We start from the raw sequence: 18,910 nt of genomic DNA, 5'->3' as shown, positions 1-18,910 counted from the left end.
CCATGCTTAAAGAGAAAGCACCAGAATTGCAAAGCATTGGCAAAGGCCACCCATTAATCAGGGAAGGGCTAGGAACATATCTTCTGTACATCCCATTTGGGAGTTTGAAGATAAAATATCAAGAGTTTTGGCAGTTTCCTCGCTTCTATTCTGATATTTGATGAATGGTAAACAAATCCTATAAAAATTACAACTAGGTCATTCAACCAAAACATTTCGTTACAATTATGCTTATGTCTTTTTATATATATGTGATCTATCTTTTACTTTCATTCTTACCCTTTCCAAGAGTGAGAGAGTAGCTTTCAAAGCACCTTCAGGTCGACCAAATGGAAAGCAATACCTAAAAAAGACAAAATTCTTCAGGTTGCCTAAATTATTACATTTTAGCATGAAATATGCTGCAATTTGATTCCTATAGCAACTCTCTCTGAGGAATGGAAAATGCTTTTTATTTTGTCACGTTGTGTTATGTTAATCTGAATTCACACCATATATGTGTGTATATAATGTATATATGTGTATGTGTGAATAATGACTAAAGAGGGACTCTGCAAATGTCTGCAGCAGAAAAGAATATTCAGAGTGGTGACATAAGGCTCTGTTTAGATTTCTATTGTGAAGGAGAACTATTCGTTAGCTCAAATGTGACCTTATATGTTATTATCGAGACCGGCATTAAAAAAGTATTAGTTGGAACAGGCTGAAATTCAAATATACTTACTTAAGCCCCCAAAAGATCGATATATGGAATAGAAAAGTGGATTTAGAGCAAATTCATGATTCTGCTAGCCGTCCTTCCCTGCTTGTGGTTTCCTATTGTTATGGACCTCTGCTACTGGTAATGCATTTTACACATAGTGTATGGTCAATAAAGATTTATCCAGGAGGATTTTGATGCCACAGAAAAAAAACTATGTCAGGTACCACTACGAGTTCCAGTGACCGGTTTCAGGTTGACACCGGCCCTTCAGAACACTGTGCATGGGACAGAGGGACTAGCACGGCTACTTAAACCCGGACTATCTTATGTAAGCACCCCACTTCTTCCACTTGCCAGCTGGATTGCCTTGGGCAAGTTCCTTAACCTCTCTCAGCCTCATTTTATTCCTGGTTTAAATGGGGATTATGATAACTAACAAAGTTGTTATGACATGAGTTAATACTTCTCCAGCCTCCAGTTCTGTATCGGTATATAGGAAGTATTTAATAAACAGGAACCATTAGAAATGCTATTATTATTTTTCAGTTGCTATTTCAGGATCTCTGGTCCAGAACCACCAGGACAGCACTAAAAACACCTAATTTGCTCCAAGGGAGAAGTGGGCTATGTGGTGTAAGGTTCAAGCGCAGAACCTGCTGGCTCTCTTGAGTATGCAGGGGAGATTCAACCCACCCAGGCTGATCCAAGGTTCATTCTTTCCCTGTGTAGCCAGCTAGTCCTGTTTCTGAGGTAGTGGAGAAAGTGGAGACTCTCCTAGGAGTACCACTGCCTTCCTTCCTTGTTCACTATGTTCTGATTCACAAGACTTTTTATTTATTTATTTTTACTTAGGAAACTTGAAGAAGCTTCAAATTCAACTTTTTATAATAGATTGATGACCAGGGTGAGCTCAAACATGGAAGAATTTTTTCTTTAAGTGGAAATAACATGAACTTAATAATGTGACGTTTCCTGGTTATTGTGGAACCATGTCTGACTGATTTGCTTGTTCTACTCAGTTATTTCTAAATATCCAATATATCGTCTGGTAGATTTACAGTTTTGGAAAAATTAAGCCCTTTAGTTTTCCCTTCCCACTCTCATCTCCTAATTAAAACCCTCCAGCCCCAGATCCTTACCTAAAATGTGTAATCTGATTTTCTAGCAGAACTCGGAGCCTCTCTTTGATTTCTTCAAAACGTTCCTTTTCTTCAACAGTCACAGTTCCGATTCCATCAGGCCTGAAAGAAGACATGTCACGAAATGACGGGAACCTCATATGCTGACACCATCAAATCAAATCTCTAGCAGGAGGAAACTGTCCATTTTAGAAGAAACAACTGCAATGATCGATGTGACCTAAGGAGAAGCCCAGCTATTCAGGGCTGGCTTCCAAAGGGGATGGGTTGTGTTTGGGTTATCATTTTGGAAACATGTGCAGAGCTGTAACTCATTTCGTGTGAAATGGTAAAATGTACAAACTGGTGGCTTGAAGGTTAAGTCCAGCCCCTGAACTTGTTCTGTTTGGCTCACAGCTTTTTAAGAAATTTGAACCAGTTGCCAACATTTTTTTAAATTGGGGAAGTTTGAGAATGCAATTCTGATTTCTGTTTTCTTGAAAATTTGGAACAGCTGGCATTATCAATTGGTGGCTAACAGCTTCTTCTGTACCTGGGACAGACACTCACCTGGTCCATATTGCTAAATTGTATTACCTATCTCTCTTGTAGGTGCTTGGGTTTGGGGGTCCCTAAATTACGCACAAAATTCCTACAAAATCAGGCGACCTGTGTTTGTCTTTCCCAGTGTTAAACGTCTTAAATGGCTCAATTTCCTGCTTATAACTACAGATGTTCAGATTTATTTAAGTGCTCATGTATTCATTGAAGAACCAACCACGTTTTCCAATTGTAGCAAACTGTTACTCATTGTAATAAAAAGGACTCCAGCTTAAATAAATGATTTCAGTTTGATCATTGTATTCTCATGGTTCTGTGCCACCTTTAGGTGCATACATATATCCTCTATTTGTTATGGACCATTCAAGTTGAAAATATAAAGGGAGGATACATATTTATAGCCCAAATTTATCTGTTCCAAACTAAATGCAGGATAATCTGACCCATTCAGAGCCTTCAGCTTCCCAGATCTCATAGTGACTTGTTTTGACTACTGGCTGAGCCAGTTTGCAGATTGGTGTGTCACCATAAAACTTCTATTGGAACATTCTTCAGTTTGCAAATGCAAGTCATCTTGAGACCAAACAAATGGTCTTATTTATAGGCCTTCTCAAGGATCCAGCATAAGTTGGGAAAATCCTTTATACCAGACCAGTCTGACTGCACAAAAGACTTGGCAAATGACAGCAATGTACCTCCTGTTATGGGTTAATCAGTCCGCTTTCCTTCTTTTTTGATAATAAAAACACCCTCTTTGAAATATGAGAATATTTCCTCTCCCCTGCTTTATAAAAAATACCCCCAAACAGTAAAATTCTGTTCAGTCCATTTCTTCATACTCTTCCAAGGAAAGGAAGAATGATAAACAACAGGTAGGTTGTCTTCAAATTCTCTGGCAAATCTCAAATGTTAATTTACAAAGTTTATTTAAACATTTTTTAAGAGACAGGGTCTTGTTCTGTTGTCCAGGCTGGGGTGCAGCAGTGTGATCATAGCTCACTGCAGCCTTGAACTCCTGGCCTCAAATGATTCTCCTGCCTCAGCCTCTTGAGTAGCTGGGATTATGGGTGCAAGCTACCATGCTTGACAACAACAACAAAATTTTTTTACATGAAATGTCCATGAATCTACAGTTAGATTATCAGGATGAATTTATTGGCCTCCACAAAACATATCATGGCATTTGTTTGTAACTTTTCACGCATATGTTACAATCTACAACTTCCTTAAGCTGTGGTTTTTAAATTTCTTTAACCAAAATTCAGCTTGTTAATGAACTGAACACACATTTGTTTATATAATTAGCATGTGCATGCACACACTCAACTGGGGGACAAATGGAGCAATTTAAAGCATTTTGTTTCTTAGTGGGGAATTAACCTAGAGAAAAATGCTGTTAAATACAATTTTACAGTTCAGAAAGGGTTTACATATCACAGCAAAAAGCATGGAGACTGTTTAACATGAAGAGCCAGGATATGTGTGGTCATTGTTAGGAGATAAATCTCTCTGAGAATAAAACCATTCATTCATTACCCTACAAGCCTTCTAAGGCAATTAGGCAATTAGAAGGCAGCTTTCTGCTTTGTGTCTGAGATGATAAAAACTGAACATTTAGTGTATGCTTGGCCTTCTCCGTCAATTCTCACTATAAAGGATATTATTGCAAACCTAACATTGGATTATGTTTTTTCCTTTCGTTCTCATGATTCCCATTTGTAATTATTAAAAGTATCAGACAGCAGCTTCTGCTTCCCTGATAACCTCTCCTTGGACTACTTTCTGAACACCATTAATCTTGCTATTCCAATAAAAGTAAACAACTAATAATTAGTGTTGTTGTCTCTTAAATTTGCTTCTTGATCACCCATGTCAGCGTGACTACTTTTATTTTAAATAAAACAAACTCACTTGACTAAGTCTGTAAGGTACAAGTACAGAGTTCACCCATAAAAACAGGTGATAAAACAATTTGATGTCGAATGATTTTGACATAAAATGTAAATTTGTTTGTAACTGCCAGAACTGCTCTGAAATGGTATTGGTAACAGGTGATGCTGCTTTACCAAGTGAGGAAAAAACATGCAGGAATAGCAATTTGTCAAAGATCACAGGTTGTAACCAGGTCAGTTAAAAAGCAAAAGATCCTCTTTTTTGTTTGATTTCACTTCATTGTTTTTGAAAATTCTGTCAAACATCAATTTCTTGTTCATTGACCCCTATAATTTGGCAGTATTAACTATACAGGTTTGGATAGATCTCTATAGAGTTATTAACTGAAAAACTCAGGTTTCGTGCTTTGGAGAGCACTGTTTTTCCACAGAAGCAACAAGACACTTTTTCTAGAGCAGTGGTTCTCAAACTTGAGCGAGTCGCAGCATCACCTGGTGACAACCTGGATTGGTGGGTCCCCTGAAGTCGTTGATTCAGTAGAGCTGGGGTGGGGTTTGAGAACTTGTATTTCTAACAAGTTTTCTAGTGCTGCTAGTGCTGCTGGTTCGAGGACCACACTCTAAGAACCACTGTTCTAGAGAAAAAAAAAATATTAGGTGGGTGGTTCTTCCAGTGTCAGAGAGACTTTTGATTCAGGGTTCCCGATTTCTCTTAGGTTGGAGTGGATTTGGAACCCAAGATATTCTGCAAGAGATACGTGATATTATTTATGAATCCCTTCCAAAAGTGGCATTTGTATTGTTTACAAGGTGCCATTCCAAGTAGTGCTGGTTGCAAAATAAATAGTAGAACTATATTGGTATCTTTCAGATGCCATGCTTTTGTTTTGTCTTTCTGAAAATATTTGGGGGTGATTCTACAACTGTCATAAAACTAGCTCTGCATCTTTTTCCTTTCTCAATCCTAAATCACTTAAGGAGACACAAAGAGTGAAAGAAGAGGGGGGTGAAGCTGGATTTTAAACTGCGAGCTAGAAAATTCCAGGCCGATACGTGTCTCTACACAGAACATCTATCTAGAAGCCTGACTCTCTCACCCTCTCATGTCCTGACCGTGAATATTCTAGTCTTCTTGCTTTCAGGCTTCTTAGCATCCATTGCCACTTTCTAAGCCCTGGATTTGGAGGAGTGGCCTCAGCCACATTCTGACCACTCTCGTGTGAGGGTAAATCGAACTGCCCCTTCCCCTACTATTAATGCTGAAGGGCTTCCTAGAGGCCGGCTCCTCCGTTTCACAGCCACTCCATATTTAGGCTGGACTATCGCCTCAGTTCAGCTACCAGGACACTCTCCTCTGGAATCTTTACATTGAATAAATGATACAAGGCTAGAAGAAACAGATGGAATTTGCATGTTCCAGCAGCTGTGCCTTGACCAGACTGTCCTTACAGGTCAGTAGTTTTTGATCTTGTCTATTAGAATTGTGAACGGTCCCATCCTCAAAGCTCTATCTCTCTCTCTATCTATCTATCATCTATCTATCTATCTATTTATCAATCAATCAATCAAACATCTATCAAGACAGGGTCTCATTCAGTCCAAGGTGGAGTGCAGTGGCGCAGTCTCGGTTCACTGCAGCATTGACATCTCAAGCTCAAGCGATCCTCCTACTGCAGCCTCCTGAGAGGCTGGGACTGCAGGAGCATGCCACCACACCCGGCTAATTTTGTTTTTATTTTCTTCAGACACAAGTTCTCATTATGTTGCCCAGGCTGGTCTCTAACTCCTGGGCTCAAGTGATCTTCCCACCTCAGCCTTGCAAAATGCTGGCATTACAGGCATGAGCCACTGTGCCCAGCTTGACATGGGCATTTTTAAGGTTTCCCATGTTACTCTAACATATGGTAAGAACCATTGCATCAGTCCTGCTTTCTACTCTTCCGTAGCTGACTTGATTCCAGCATTCCCTTCCCTGTCTTTGAGGCCCCCAGCATCATCCTAATAAACTCTCCTTTGCTTAGATTATCCAGAGTTAGTTTTTGTTACTTATATTGAACTTGATGTAAGTTCATAAAGCACATATCCCTTCCTTCACAATGTTCCAAATTTTAATAGACGATGCCTTTGAACTTAGCTTTAGAAACCCATGCACACGTGTGCACACACACGCGAACATAGCCCCTGGTCTCTGGTTCCACCTAACTGCACACTGGCTAACAACTCACTTCTTGTATATCATGATCCTGCAAACTTGAGACAATATGCAGGTCAAGTGCAGTCATTTTTGGAGCTGTGCTGAAGACTGGAAGCTCTCCCACCTGCAGGCCATCACTGGAGCCAGAAATGGGTCTCTCCAGCCACAGCAGACTATATCGCATCTGACACAGCGGGCATCTCCGCAATCCACCTTTCAAGTTTTCGGCAAACCATTTTCTCACTGTCCTTCACAAAGTTGACATTTTCGGCAGCATGATAGGAAAGATGTCATGTCGGCTGCTCTTCAAGTTCTTGTCACAGTGGTTAGCACCAGTTCTGTCATCTTCACTCTCCTCACAGTCTCCCATCTTGAGCCATGTCACAAATAATAATATATCTAGAGTTGTATTTTTCTTTTTTTTTTTTTTTGTCAAATTGAAACTACCATAACCCAGCTGGCCATCCTTTGAGTGACTGCTTATGCAAATTATTGTCTTCTTCCCAAATGCTCCTGACCTGGAGCTTATTAATTAATATCGATTATAGGATTAATATAATTAAGTACTGAGCTTTTAATGTGAAACGTTTTAATATTTGAAATTAAGTGTGAACAGTGTAGTCAAAGAATTCAAGATTCAGTGTGTTTTGTGAAATGAATTTACCTCTTTAGTGTCATTAAATTGTCACTACACACCCAGGTGAGCACACAGATTTTTAGCAGTTCATTATCTTGCTAGAATGGTTCTCCATATTATGTTAAAAGCTGGGCCACAAAACCTTCTTTTGAAAGGTAAGATGTCTCTTCAAGAGGGTCAGGATGCTAAATTAATTCAAAGCTTACAATGATCTATATGTTCTGATATTGCATCTATTTGGTGATTAAGGCAGAACCCAGGTGTAAAAAAAAAAAAAAGTATGAATTCAACAGAAGAAGAAAGAGTGTCTGGTCCACTGCTCTGCATACAACCAGCTTTCAGGCTCCAGTTACTACCAACAAGGGGTAAAACTCCAGCTGAAGAGGGAATATACTTTCATCTCCAAATGCAAATGTCCACATATGCTGGTGCAGGCACCGTAAACATGATATATTCTCTCTCTCCAAATGGATGCATGCCTGCAGACCACATTATGGATCCATGAAAATGTCCTTAAACAAGCATGATAACTGAATCCTACTTGCTACGAAATTGTTCCAGCCCAGAAACACGAGAGCTTAAAGGGACAGAGAGGGACAGAATATCTTAGTAGATGTTCTTTGCAGTGCTCCCTGAATAGGACACTTAGACCAAACATCCTCATTTAATCTCTGACTTAAAAAGAAAAAGACTTCTCCTAGAAACTAACTCTTTATTACTTCTAGTTTTAGAATGATACCTTCGAACTTAATCCTTGCATGGAACGTTTTCCTTTGTCTCTTTCAAGTGATTAATAACCACAAATTCAAGATAGCACCAAAGCATTATCTTCTCAAAAGGAGATATCCCTGCTTGCTCATCTATATGGTTTGTACAATCCTATGTTAATTATAAATTATAATTAGGGCTCTCACATCCCATAGTTACTGCTTCATTATGAAAGCCAGCCTCACCCCTTCCTCTCCTTTCCTTCCAGCGCATGCCCTTTTCTAATTATGCCCTGATGCCCTGGGGCTCAGACATGCTGCTAAAACAAATATATCAAAGTGTTTGTATCACAAAGAATAAGATAGGAAGCAACAATAAGCAATTTCTACAATATTACAAGTGTGCATTGTAGCTTCTTGGGGCTACTATTTAATTTCAAAACCGGGCTTGGAAGGGGCAAAAATATACCAGTGAGGACTGTCTTGACTTATTTACAGTTCTTCTAAATATGTGGTTATAACTCAACAGTATCAGAAGGTGTCATTAATTCTATTAAAGGATGAAAGTAGTTGAGAAGTCTCTCTCTACTGAACAATCACAAAGAATATGGATGCTATGGGCACGAGGACATTAGTCAAAGTGGCTCAGGCTCAGTCCAGGTATTGAATGAAGCAAGAACACAACAGATGATTACAGAAATTGTATAAAATGCAGGAAAGCATGCATTTTACCCCCAAGAGGACCAATTTAAAAAACTGGCACCACATAGATTTTTCCTGTTGAGGAATAAGAGATGTGTTTCTTTATTTCTAGACAAATATAGACAATTAATCTTTAGATTCCATTCTGAAGACATTATATACACAATTCTGAGTGGTCAGACCAGTAGTATGTGTGACTTTTTGATATCACATCCACTCTAAAAGGGGTGTGACATCTGAAAATATGTTTTTGTAACAGTTAATTCAATAACCATGGGATAAAGACACATTGTTGGAATTTTAAAAGGAAAAAACCACATTATTTGATGGTTTGTTATGGGCCAGAAAGATTGTACCAATGGAAGAGGTAATTTAGCGTATTTCACAAGATTTCTTGTCTCGATAGGAAAATCTGCTGTTCTCATGGGGAAAGTCAGGAAGAGAGTCACGTGGGTTAAAAGGAGAAAAGTTCCAAAGAGAATTTCTCCTTGGACATCTGGGATGCCTACTTATACTTGAAATTTGTTTGAAAATTTTTCCCACTTTCTCTTCCAAGTACTTCCTATTAAGTAAAGCTGGCTCCTTAGAATTCAGAGAGCATGACTCAGCCATGTGCAAGGCCTTGCTCAGAATTGGAAGGCCAGCTAGCGACATGCTCATGTTCACAAGTACAATAATCCTTGTGGTCAGTGTGTAACACGAGACCAAGAATGTGGGGGTGTTTGTTATACTGCATCCATGCCTGCCTGCTACATAAAGTGCTATATGCAGAGGTCAGTAAAACAGAGATATCCCCACTACACAGTTTTTGCCTTTATCTTTGTGGGAAGAAGAGCTGAGAAGCACCAGACATAATGTCGTTTTGTGTGTGTGTGTGTGTGTGTGTGTGTGTGTGTGTGTGCGCGCGCGCATGGGTATGAGAAAGAGAGAGGAGGGAGTTAGAGTGAAAGAAAAAAATGTGTTACTCATTTACTACTAGGAAGGCATTCAACAGAAAGAAATAAAAGGAACCATTATGTGATATGGATTAAAAGGACCGCCCAACATTGGAGGCAAGGGCACAGTCAATAAGGCAATCATTGTGGTCCAGGGGAGAGAACATAGAGACCTAAACTATGGTAGTGACATTGAAGAGATGAAGAAATGGATGTACTTGAGAGATACTTAAGGGCATTGTCAGGATATAGAAATTGAATTGTTGTGACATATTAGGGAGAAAGAGAAGTCAAGGATGGCTCTTGAGGTTCTATCTTGGGCAACTGGGAGGATGAAACCACTTACTTAAGAATCCTGGCAGAGTAACAGGAGAAAAGTGAGTTCCATTCGATTGTTTGGTTACTCAAATCTTAACCTACAAGGGATCATGTGGTATCTGAACACGGGCAGCACCTTGGCTCCAAATACACCTCCTAAAAGAAATCTTTAGAGCACACTTTCAGAGATTTTTAAGATTCATGCCATCTTACATCTGCTTTACTCATTAATCTATGCAGCTTACTTTGGATTGGGGCGGTTGGCATTATAGATTTGTTAATTGCTGATACAATGTACTTTCTACACAGGCCATATGTGAAGAGCAGCACTGGCATTCAAGAAATGTTAAATAATAATGTAAATGAGAAAAATTTCCAATCCCAATAATAAAGGGATCCAAGGAACATTGACGCAACTTGCAATCATCAGAGCTGTTTGATTGCCTTGTCACTGTGGGATAGTGACCAAAGTGATGCTAATCTAAATGTCATCTAGAAATAATACTAAAAATATTATGGTGAGAATTAAGTACTGCAACCTTAGAAGCTGATTTAAAAATTAGAAGATGTAGCAATTTACATCTGTGGATTTTATGATCGCCAAATGCAACCAGCTGAACATACTCACATTTTCCTTTTTCTTCCGTCTCTCTTTTCAGAAAATGGGTTCAGTTTTAAAGAGTTAGTTCAAACTAATGTTCCCTCAATCAGTGGGTCTCAAACTTTGCTTCATATTTGAATTACTTGAGATTTTTAACTCATGATGTTTGGGCCACTTTCCAGATTAATTAGAATCTCTGCAGGTGGAGCTCAGACATTAGCATTTTTAGCCTCTCCAAGTGATTCTAGTGGGCAGCCTAGTTTGACAACCAAAATTCTAAATATGTGTAATCTAAAGACCTAATGCTTTAGAATCATGGCCGAGAGGGGTTATTAAAAGTGCAGATTCCCAGCTCCATTTAAGACTTGCCAAAAGAAATTATTTGAGGATGGGACCTAGTACTCTGCATTTTATCAAATCCCCTCATGATTTATGTGCACACTGAAGTGTGAGAACCACTGTACAAATTGAAAATCAGTGATGGTACCTGTTATGCTTTTAGACATAGGGTAAGTCTTGTGTAAAAGAAACAACAAATCCATGTAACAGAAAAATTCAGCTCATCACCAGGGAGTTTGGTTTAAAACAGGGTTTCTTGACCTTGGCACTATTAACATTTTTGGCTTTGTTTTCAGGAGTCTCTCCTGCACATTATAGGATGTTTAATAATATCCCTAGCCTCTACTTACTAGATGAAAACAGTACCAGATGTGGCAATCAAAAATATCTCCAGATATTGCCAAATGTCCTGTGTGTGTGTGTGTGTGGGGGGGGTTACCCCCAGTAATTCTAAAAAATGCCAAACATGTGGATGGTTCCATATATCCCAGTGTTTGAAATTATGAACAGCAAACATCTTCCTGATTGACCAGATGTGTCTACTCTTGACTGCAGTAACTGTGATTCACAGAACGTAGTTTTCCATAGAGATGGTGCACAAGCTTCCAGAACAGATGGGAGAAACTTGGTCACTGCCACCTCAGTGGTCATTAATGATTTCCAGCTGCAGCAGGGCAAGGTTCTGCCTCTGTCTGTGGAAGTGCTGAGTTAATAATAAGTAAAAAACATATTTTTACCTAATTTGAATCTGGTTGTGAGATCTCAGTGAGAATGGGCTCTATTCAGTTAAAGGCAGTTAAAGGGCCATTGCTTTCACGAGTCATGAATTCCCTTTTTTTTTTTTTTTTTTTTTTTTTTTGAGATGGAGTCTTGCTCAGTCCCTCAGGCTGGAGTGGAGTGGTGCGATCTCAGCTCACTGCAAGCTCCGCCTCCCGGGTTCATGCCATTCTCCTGCCTCTGCCTCCAAAGTAGCTGGGACTACAGGCACCCGCCACCATGTCCGGCTACTTTTTTTTTGTATTTTTAGTAGAGACGGGGTTTCACCATGTTAGCCAGGATGGTCTCGATCTCCTGACCTCGTGATCCACCTGCCTTGGTCTCCCAAAGTGCTGGGATTACAGGCATGAGCCACTGCGCCCGGCCATTAATTCCTTTTAAATCTGGAACAAAGAATAGATAATATCTCCACAACCAAATGCTGGTCATGCTGGTGAAAGGTTTGGAATGTGGTTTCCCCAATCCCAAAGGCGATTAATTAGTGTTCAAAGGAGACTCTCCCTTTAGGTGGTATAAAACTCCAGATAAACTCTGGTTTTCTCCACAGAGCTAAAATCTCCAGGTAGGCCATGTTAATTCTGGCCATCTTCAGGCTTCTCTTTAATTCAGATGACTGCTGTAGCATCTCACCTGGAAATGTTGAAACAAATATCCAATGGCTGGGTTTGGCATCTCACATCATATACAAGAGCTAATCTTGGACAGGTGGGAAGGCAGAGTGGTTACAAATGCAAGTGCCAAAGTCAGAATCCATGTTTGAATCAGGCTCAGACAGCTATTTGTTATGAGCTTCAGGCAAGTGGCTGAATTTATGTGAGCCTCAAGCCCTCATCTATAGGGTGACGGTAATAATGATACTTATCTCATAAGAATGTAATAAGGATAAAATGAGATAACATATATCAACAGCACTTCACTTAGTGCCTGGAATATAGCAAGTAATTATTAAATGGTAGTGATTATCCTTATTTTAATTAAACTTTATTTATGATTGCTTAAATTGCACCTTTGAAAACACTTTTATTTATGAAACCTGACGATGGACTATTTCATTTGCTATTGTAATCCATAGAAGATAATTTTAGAGGTTAAAGGGATATTTCAGATACTATGATTCGGTCTGCTCATTTTACAGAAATGAGAAAACTGAGGCACAGAAACAGGATCTGATACTCCCAGATTTATGCAGAATAGGCTCTAACATTCAGGTCTTCAGCATATAAGTACAGTCCTGATGTAGTGCGAAAGGAAAGAGCTTTGGACTTAGAACATCTAGGTTTGCTACTTAAATTTACAGATGTTTGACTTTATCATCATCTGCAAAATGGATATAAAAATAGCTAATCTGAACATTTTACAGCAAATGTCTGAAAGCACTTTGTAAACTGTAGAATGTTACACAACTGCTACTTAACATTATGATATCTTCTTTATTAAAAAAAATGCAGTGCAAACACAGATTCTGAAACACACACATAAGCCTCAATAGGACCAGTCAAGATCATTTTGGTTAGCTTTTCGTGGCCTAAGAAATAGATCAGGTTCAAGCAAGTGTGCCTTTTAACAGTGGCCATTTGTTCTCTGCTCCCCTTGGATGTTGAGCCTTCCAAAAGCAGCACCTTGGACAGCAGCCAGGAAGGCTTCCTCTCTGAAGGCTTGTCATTGTGTCAGACCTGACCTTCAGGCACCTACAACATTCTGCAAGCACTTTCTTCCTAATTGCAAGTTACTGTTGCCTTGCGATCTAACTTTTACAGTGAAACACAAACAAAAACTGCATTTCACCTCTATCCTTAAATATTGTGGTGAAGGAGATGGATGGCCACATGGAATCAGGGTTTTCTTTGACCTTCCCTATTGGACCCGCATACAGTGACTGACAGCCTGCCACATTCTCTAGAAAGCAAAAGTTTGCATTTTCATTTGGCCTGTCAACAAGTGAACTGTATACATTTCAGGACTTAGAAATATTCAGTGAATAAATTTATAATGATGAAGTATACAGCATACATGCTTTAGAATTTTGGGTAGCTTGACAATGCCAGGATCAGAGTCATCAGTTCTAAAACTACAACAAAAAACTTTAAATCGTCATTGTTACTTTTGGGTGAGGGTACAAAAAGTGAAGAAGGACACAGAATAAAATTGGAAATAATTAGCAAACCTAGTTAAAAAGGGAAAAAAGTTCACCAATTTACTAATTTATAAACCCACAAAGAAAGGACATAGGAAACAGGACAGGATAAACAAAATTTTTGAACTTAAAAGTGCCTTAAAGATGACCTCAGTATATAAGTGATTCTACTGAGAAGCATTAATTTGGTAATAGAATTTATCTTGTGCCATTATTATAAATCATTATTTGAGATAAATTTCTTTTTATGAGATGAATGTAGAACTAATGGGTATTTGCTGAAAATGATAGCACTACTATAAATGCATAGGCCTATCTTATGCCAATCCATTTATTTTGCTCCTTAAACATAATTTCAAAATGATAAAGCACGGGTTGCTTATTATGAATGACTTGGTAAGGTACCAGGCCCCTAACTGGATGCCACTAAAAAGGCAATCTGACTTACAATTCTGTTTACATATTGCTCAATTAGTCTTTTCAATATAAACATATTTTAAAAGTTGCTGAACACCTGACTCAAATTTAGTCCCAATACATGGTATTTTTGCCCATTGCTAGAATTTTTTTTTAAATTGCACCTTTGAAAATGCTTAAAGAAAGAGAGACTTTAGGAATACTCAAAGCTTGCAAAAGTGGAAGTGATGGCATGGATGGAGGCTTGGGGAAAGGGTAAAGATATCACAAACACAAGCCAATACACACGTAACTTCTTACCTTTTCAGCTCTTGATTTGCCTGGGTTTTGGAATCTTTTCTTTTTTTGGATTCCTTTTTGGTATCTTTTTTAGCCTCTGGTTCAGGTGGGGAGGGAGTTTTGCTCCCTTCAGGGTCTGCATTTGGTGGCAGCCCACTAAGGTACACATGCATTTGTTGACTTTGGAGAGGGGGTGGTTGCATGAGGCATGCACAGAGTGTGGCCAGCCATAGGAGAATCAAGAGCACGCGCACATGCACAAACAAAAGAAAGAAAAAGAAGGGTGCATGAAAAAGCAGGCGCAAATGCATTCAAACTAAAATAATAAGAAAAAAAGATGCAAACTTGCATAAGGAAAATCAGAACTGAAAAGAAAATAAGATATCCAAAACTGTTTCCATGACAAGATGTATAAACCTAACTGTGAATCAAGTGGCAGTCTTACAATATGAAATCCAGACAATGTGTATCATAATTCATGATGATGTTTACCAGGGAGTTTACAAAAACACTTCATTATTTTATAACACTTTCTTATTCAGTAACATATGTAGAATACAGTGTGACAACCCAGAGAATATAATGCAACTTCTCTCTCTCTCTCTCTTTAAAAAATTCAGTCCAAGAGGCTGTAACAGATAGTCATCAAAGTGTACATATTTATAAAAAGCAGAATTATGCACAGATACCCCCCAGGTATCAGAGTTTTCATGAGTATCTTTTATGCAAATAAAAGGTCACGTGCTGGGCTAGCAAACCTTATAACAATGGGAGGTGATGATAACCTTGTTGCCTGTTAAATATTCAAACCTACAATGCTATTGTTATCTAGCTCTAAATGTTGAAGTTGCATTTCATAAAAATACACCAGTGCTAGAAGGAGGAAAAGCACAGAAAAAAATCCTACAGAGATTTTAGTTGCATAGCTTGGAAAGATGAAGATGACTGACACAGTTCTGATTTAAAATAAATGTAGTCAATTTTGGATTCTCCCACATGTGGATTTCTCCAGAGCACCGACTTTTGCATCTGAGGCTGGGTTTCTGAAGCCACCTAGTGTTTCCTGGGTGTGGCTTCACTGGCTGTTGGTTGGGGAGCTTTGGGATAATATAGGCTTGTCTTTATACTAATGCAAGGCTACATACATTGAGATAGTAAACTGGCTGTGGCAGTGTGGAAATTTATTCCATGTCTCCAGAGCCAAATGGCAATGTTCTTAAATTATTTGCTGCTTTGCATTATTCAGAACATGGATCTTTTCCTCCAGCAGCTGGGCAAGGTCTAAAGAAAGAGAGTACTTAGTACAGAGTCAGGAGACTTGAGGTTCTGGGCTTGTATATAAAACCTACAAAATGAGGGGGTTGATTAGACTGTGATCTCAAAAGTTCTTCCAGGCTCTATGGCTAAATTAAAAGTGCTATCATCATCTTTGCCTTCCAGCTTCACCTAGCTTGCTTCAGCTCTGGAAATGTACTTGGCTTCCTCCTTCTGCAGGACATTTGTACATGCTGTTCCTTTTGCCTGGAACCACTCAACTCCTACACATGCTTTAGTTCTCAGCTCCAGCATCACTTCCTCAGGGAGGTCCTCCTTGCCATCTTGCCATTCCATCTGAGTCATGTTTCTTTATTAAATTTTGTCATGGAATTTTATTCCCTTTCCTCAGAGTCAGAGTACCAATCTGAATGTAACTCTGCCCTTGTTTGATGTCTGGCTTTACTCACCACACATACTAAATGTGTATCAGAGTGACTGACACTAAGGACATAATCATTAAGCAATCATGAAATAAATAACAAAAACAAAGGCAAATATTTATTGTTTTTGCCATGTTTCAGGCACTATATTGAGCCATTTATATGTACTTGCTTTCTCTCAACAACCCCAGGGGTATACAATCATCCCATTTTACAGATGAGAAAACCGTGGCACAAAGGGTTTAATTACCAACCAGGTTATTGCTAGTAAATGGAAGAACTATGATTTGAACCTAGATTGGTCTAACTTCCGAGCTTGCCCTAGAAAGCCCTGCTTGCAATTTATTTTAAGTTTCTTGAAAGGAGAAGAAAGTTAGTGCCCTCTGTGTGTGTGTGTGTGTGTGTGTGTGTGTGTGTGTGTGTGTACATGTGCACATACTACTGAAGGAATGAGGACAGGCAGATCCTAAAAGCAAGACTAGCCATAAAACATTGCCAGTGCCATTTCTTAAGGATCACCTCTAGACACACGAACACACACTTACCTGTTCCCATGGACATGGGATGCACAGAAGGCAAAGCTGTAGTGAAGAAGGGTGGGGTCGATCATGGCGCCATTTTCTGCCCTTTCAAGCAAGTCTCTGAGGTAGCAGAGATGTCGGTGACACCCTCGGACTCCATTTCGGGCGCAATACTCGTCTAGTACAAACACCTGGCCAGGACTGAACCAGCCCTATATAAAGAATAAAGGAGAGACTTTCTTTTAAATACAGGTTGTTTTCTGGAGAGCTGCTAGAGTTGGGAGTGGCTAGAGAAGGGGACTGAAAAATAGCCCGAGCTAACACTCCTTGATTGCCTATTATGTGCCAGCCACTATGCACAGTACATTGTGGTTTAGTCCTCATAATGGACCTACGAGGTACATTCTGTTATCCCTGTTGTCAAGATGGAAAGATTGAGTTCAGGAGGGCATAAAATTTCCTAGTGAGTGATGGAGCTGGATTAGCAGATAGCTTGGTTCCAGAAACAGAGTCTCACCTACTGCTCAAACACTGAACCATACACGTTAAAGGAGTATTGGGGTGGGAATGTGGCAAAGTCATGGTTACTGGTAAGAGGAAATCATAACATTACTGTTCTACATTGATATAGAGCTTTACACTTAACAGAGAACTTTCCGTTGAGCCCTATAGCAACTCTGTAAGGTAGACAGAGAAGGTTTATTTTATAGACAAGAAAATGGAAACCCTGGTGGTTAAGTGACTCACAAAGATAATACAAAACAGAGTCAGGACTCAAATCCAGCTCTGTCTTATTCCAAGTCTTCTTGTTTTCTCTACTCTAGAGCATGAAGAAATTTTAGGGTTGGTCTACATACATGCCAGGACTTCATAAATCCTTTCAATTTGGAAGGAGTGTTTTTAAAATTTTTAAATGAAGGTAATAACACAACTCTCCAAAGAGAACAGCATGACTTAGTTTTCAAGTTGTGAATCAGATGTAATTCCACTAAACTGAGAGGAACTTCTTGTGTCTGGTTTAGAGTTTTATTTTCTCTTCTGGTAATTGTTTGTATTCTTATTATTTACTGCTTGCTATGGGACCAGTCCAAACTCTGCTACACAAGAGGATGGGAATTCAGATCTCCAATTTAGAGCAGGTTTGGTGGCATGATGGGATGCAAATTGCTAGCCCCATTATGCACTTAAGAAAACAGGTGCTCAGAAAGGCCAAGTGAGTTGCCACTCAAGGTCACCCTTAAGCAGAGCCTGAAATAAAATTGTGTTTTCTGGTTTCAGTGTCTGTTCAAAGCAAGAAATAAACCAATTTAGGTGGTACTTTGTAAGCTGGAAATTTGGGGCTATTTTAAATATAAACTTAATTTTACTTTGAGGGTCTTCTCTGAGTCATCCTTTGAGTACTGCTCCATCTTGGGAGAGAAAAGGCAAAAACAGAAAGTGACTAGGGAGCAGGTAGAGGCCACAGAAGTACAGCAAGAGAGGCCTTTGCAACACTCTAATCTTGTATTAGGGATCTGGGAATCTTCAATTGACAACATGCAGCTCAGTGATGCATCCAACGAAAGACGGCATCTTTCCTATTTCAAATTATAAGTTACTGCAGAGGGCGGAGAGTAGTCGAGGCAGTGGGCTGCCCCTATAGGCAACTTCTTTGCCACTCCATCTGCTACCCCAAATGCTAAATCTTAGAAACAACACTGCTGTGAAAGATTAAAATATATTTTCTACGACTCAGATGACACCAAGTCTTTTGTAGATGCCAAAATAGCTGCTTTGAAAAGAGTTGAAGAAATATCAATTAGGAACTCAGTCGAAGACACAGAAAAATTTATGTATCCCTGCTGGTCGGTCTCCAAAACTAACTGAAAAAAAGATTGTAATAATAAGAAAATGGAATATATAGAGGCAGGAGATAAGGTCCTTTTTAATTTCTGTTATTTTCTGAAATTTTGAAATAATGACTAATATATACAGGTATACAAATAGGGAAGGAAGCTATTTTATGCTATTCATAATTAATTTTAGATTCTGGACCATAATTTTAAGCCTATAAGTAACTAATGGAAAGCAAGTTTTAATATTTCATTTCTGGTTTAATTTTTTAAGACAGCATTTATAAACTCTCCTTCACAGTGAATCTCAAAACAAAGAAAATTGTTTTAAAAAATGATAATGTGAAAAAGTCTTGAAAATAATATACCTCAAAAAAATTCCTTAAGGGAATAGTAATTACATATAAAAGGGAATGATTTAAGTTCAGAGGCATATTCTTACAAGTTTCATGAATGCCATTTATAATTATGTGAACAATCACGTAATTGTACAAAACACATTTGAGAAAAATTGCCTTGCAATGCAAGGTAAGCTTTTTACTTTTT

The 18,910-nt window shown here is 38.9% G+C and overlaps 1 protein-coding gene across 1 annotated transcript in view; it reads right to left on the bottom strand.

Annotated features, from left to right (window-relative positions):
* The window catches only part of CADPS (calcium dependent secretion activator), a 497,883-nt gene that overhangs the window by 127,767 nt on the left and 351,206 nt on the right, over positions 1–18,910 (bottom strand). The window contains exons 13-15 of the mRNA XM_017854222.1: positions 16,557–16,744; positions 1,843–1,944; positions 280–343 (exon numbers count right to left, since the gene is read on the bottom strand). Coding sequence (XP_017709711.1) covers positions 280–343; positions 1,843–1,944; positions 16,557–16,744 — 354 coding nt within the window. The remainder of the gene's footprint in view (positions 1–279; positions 344–1,842; positions 1,945–16,556; positions 16,745–18,910) is intronic.

The sequence above is a fragment of the Rhinopithecus bieti genome, unplaced genomic scaffold, assembly GCF_001698545.2.
Source record: "Rhinopithecus bieti isolate Rb0 unplaced genomic scaffold, ASM169854v2 scaffold_36004, whole genome shotgun sequence".
Taxonomy (NCBI): Eukaryota; Metazoa; Chordata; class Mammalia; order Primates; family Cercopithecidae; genus Rhinopithecus; species Rhinopithecus bieti.
The sequence above is the reverse complement of the archived record's forward strand: the minus strand, read 5'-3'. Positions and strand labels throughout refer to the sequence as shown.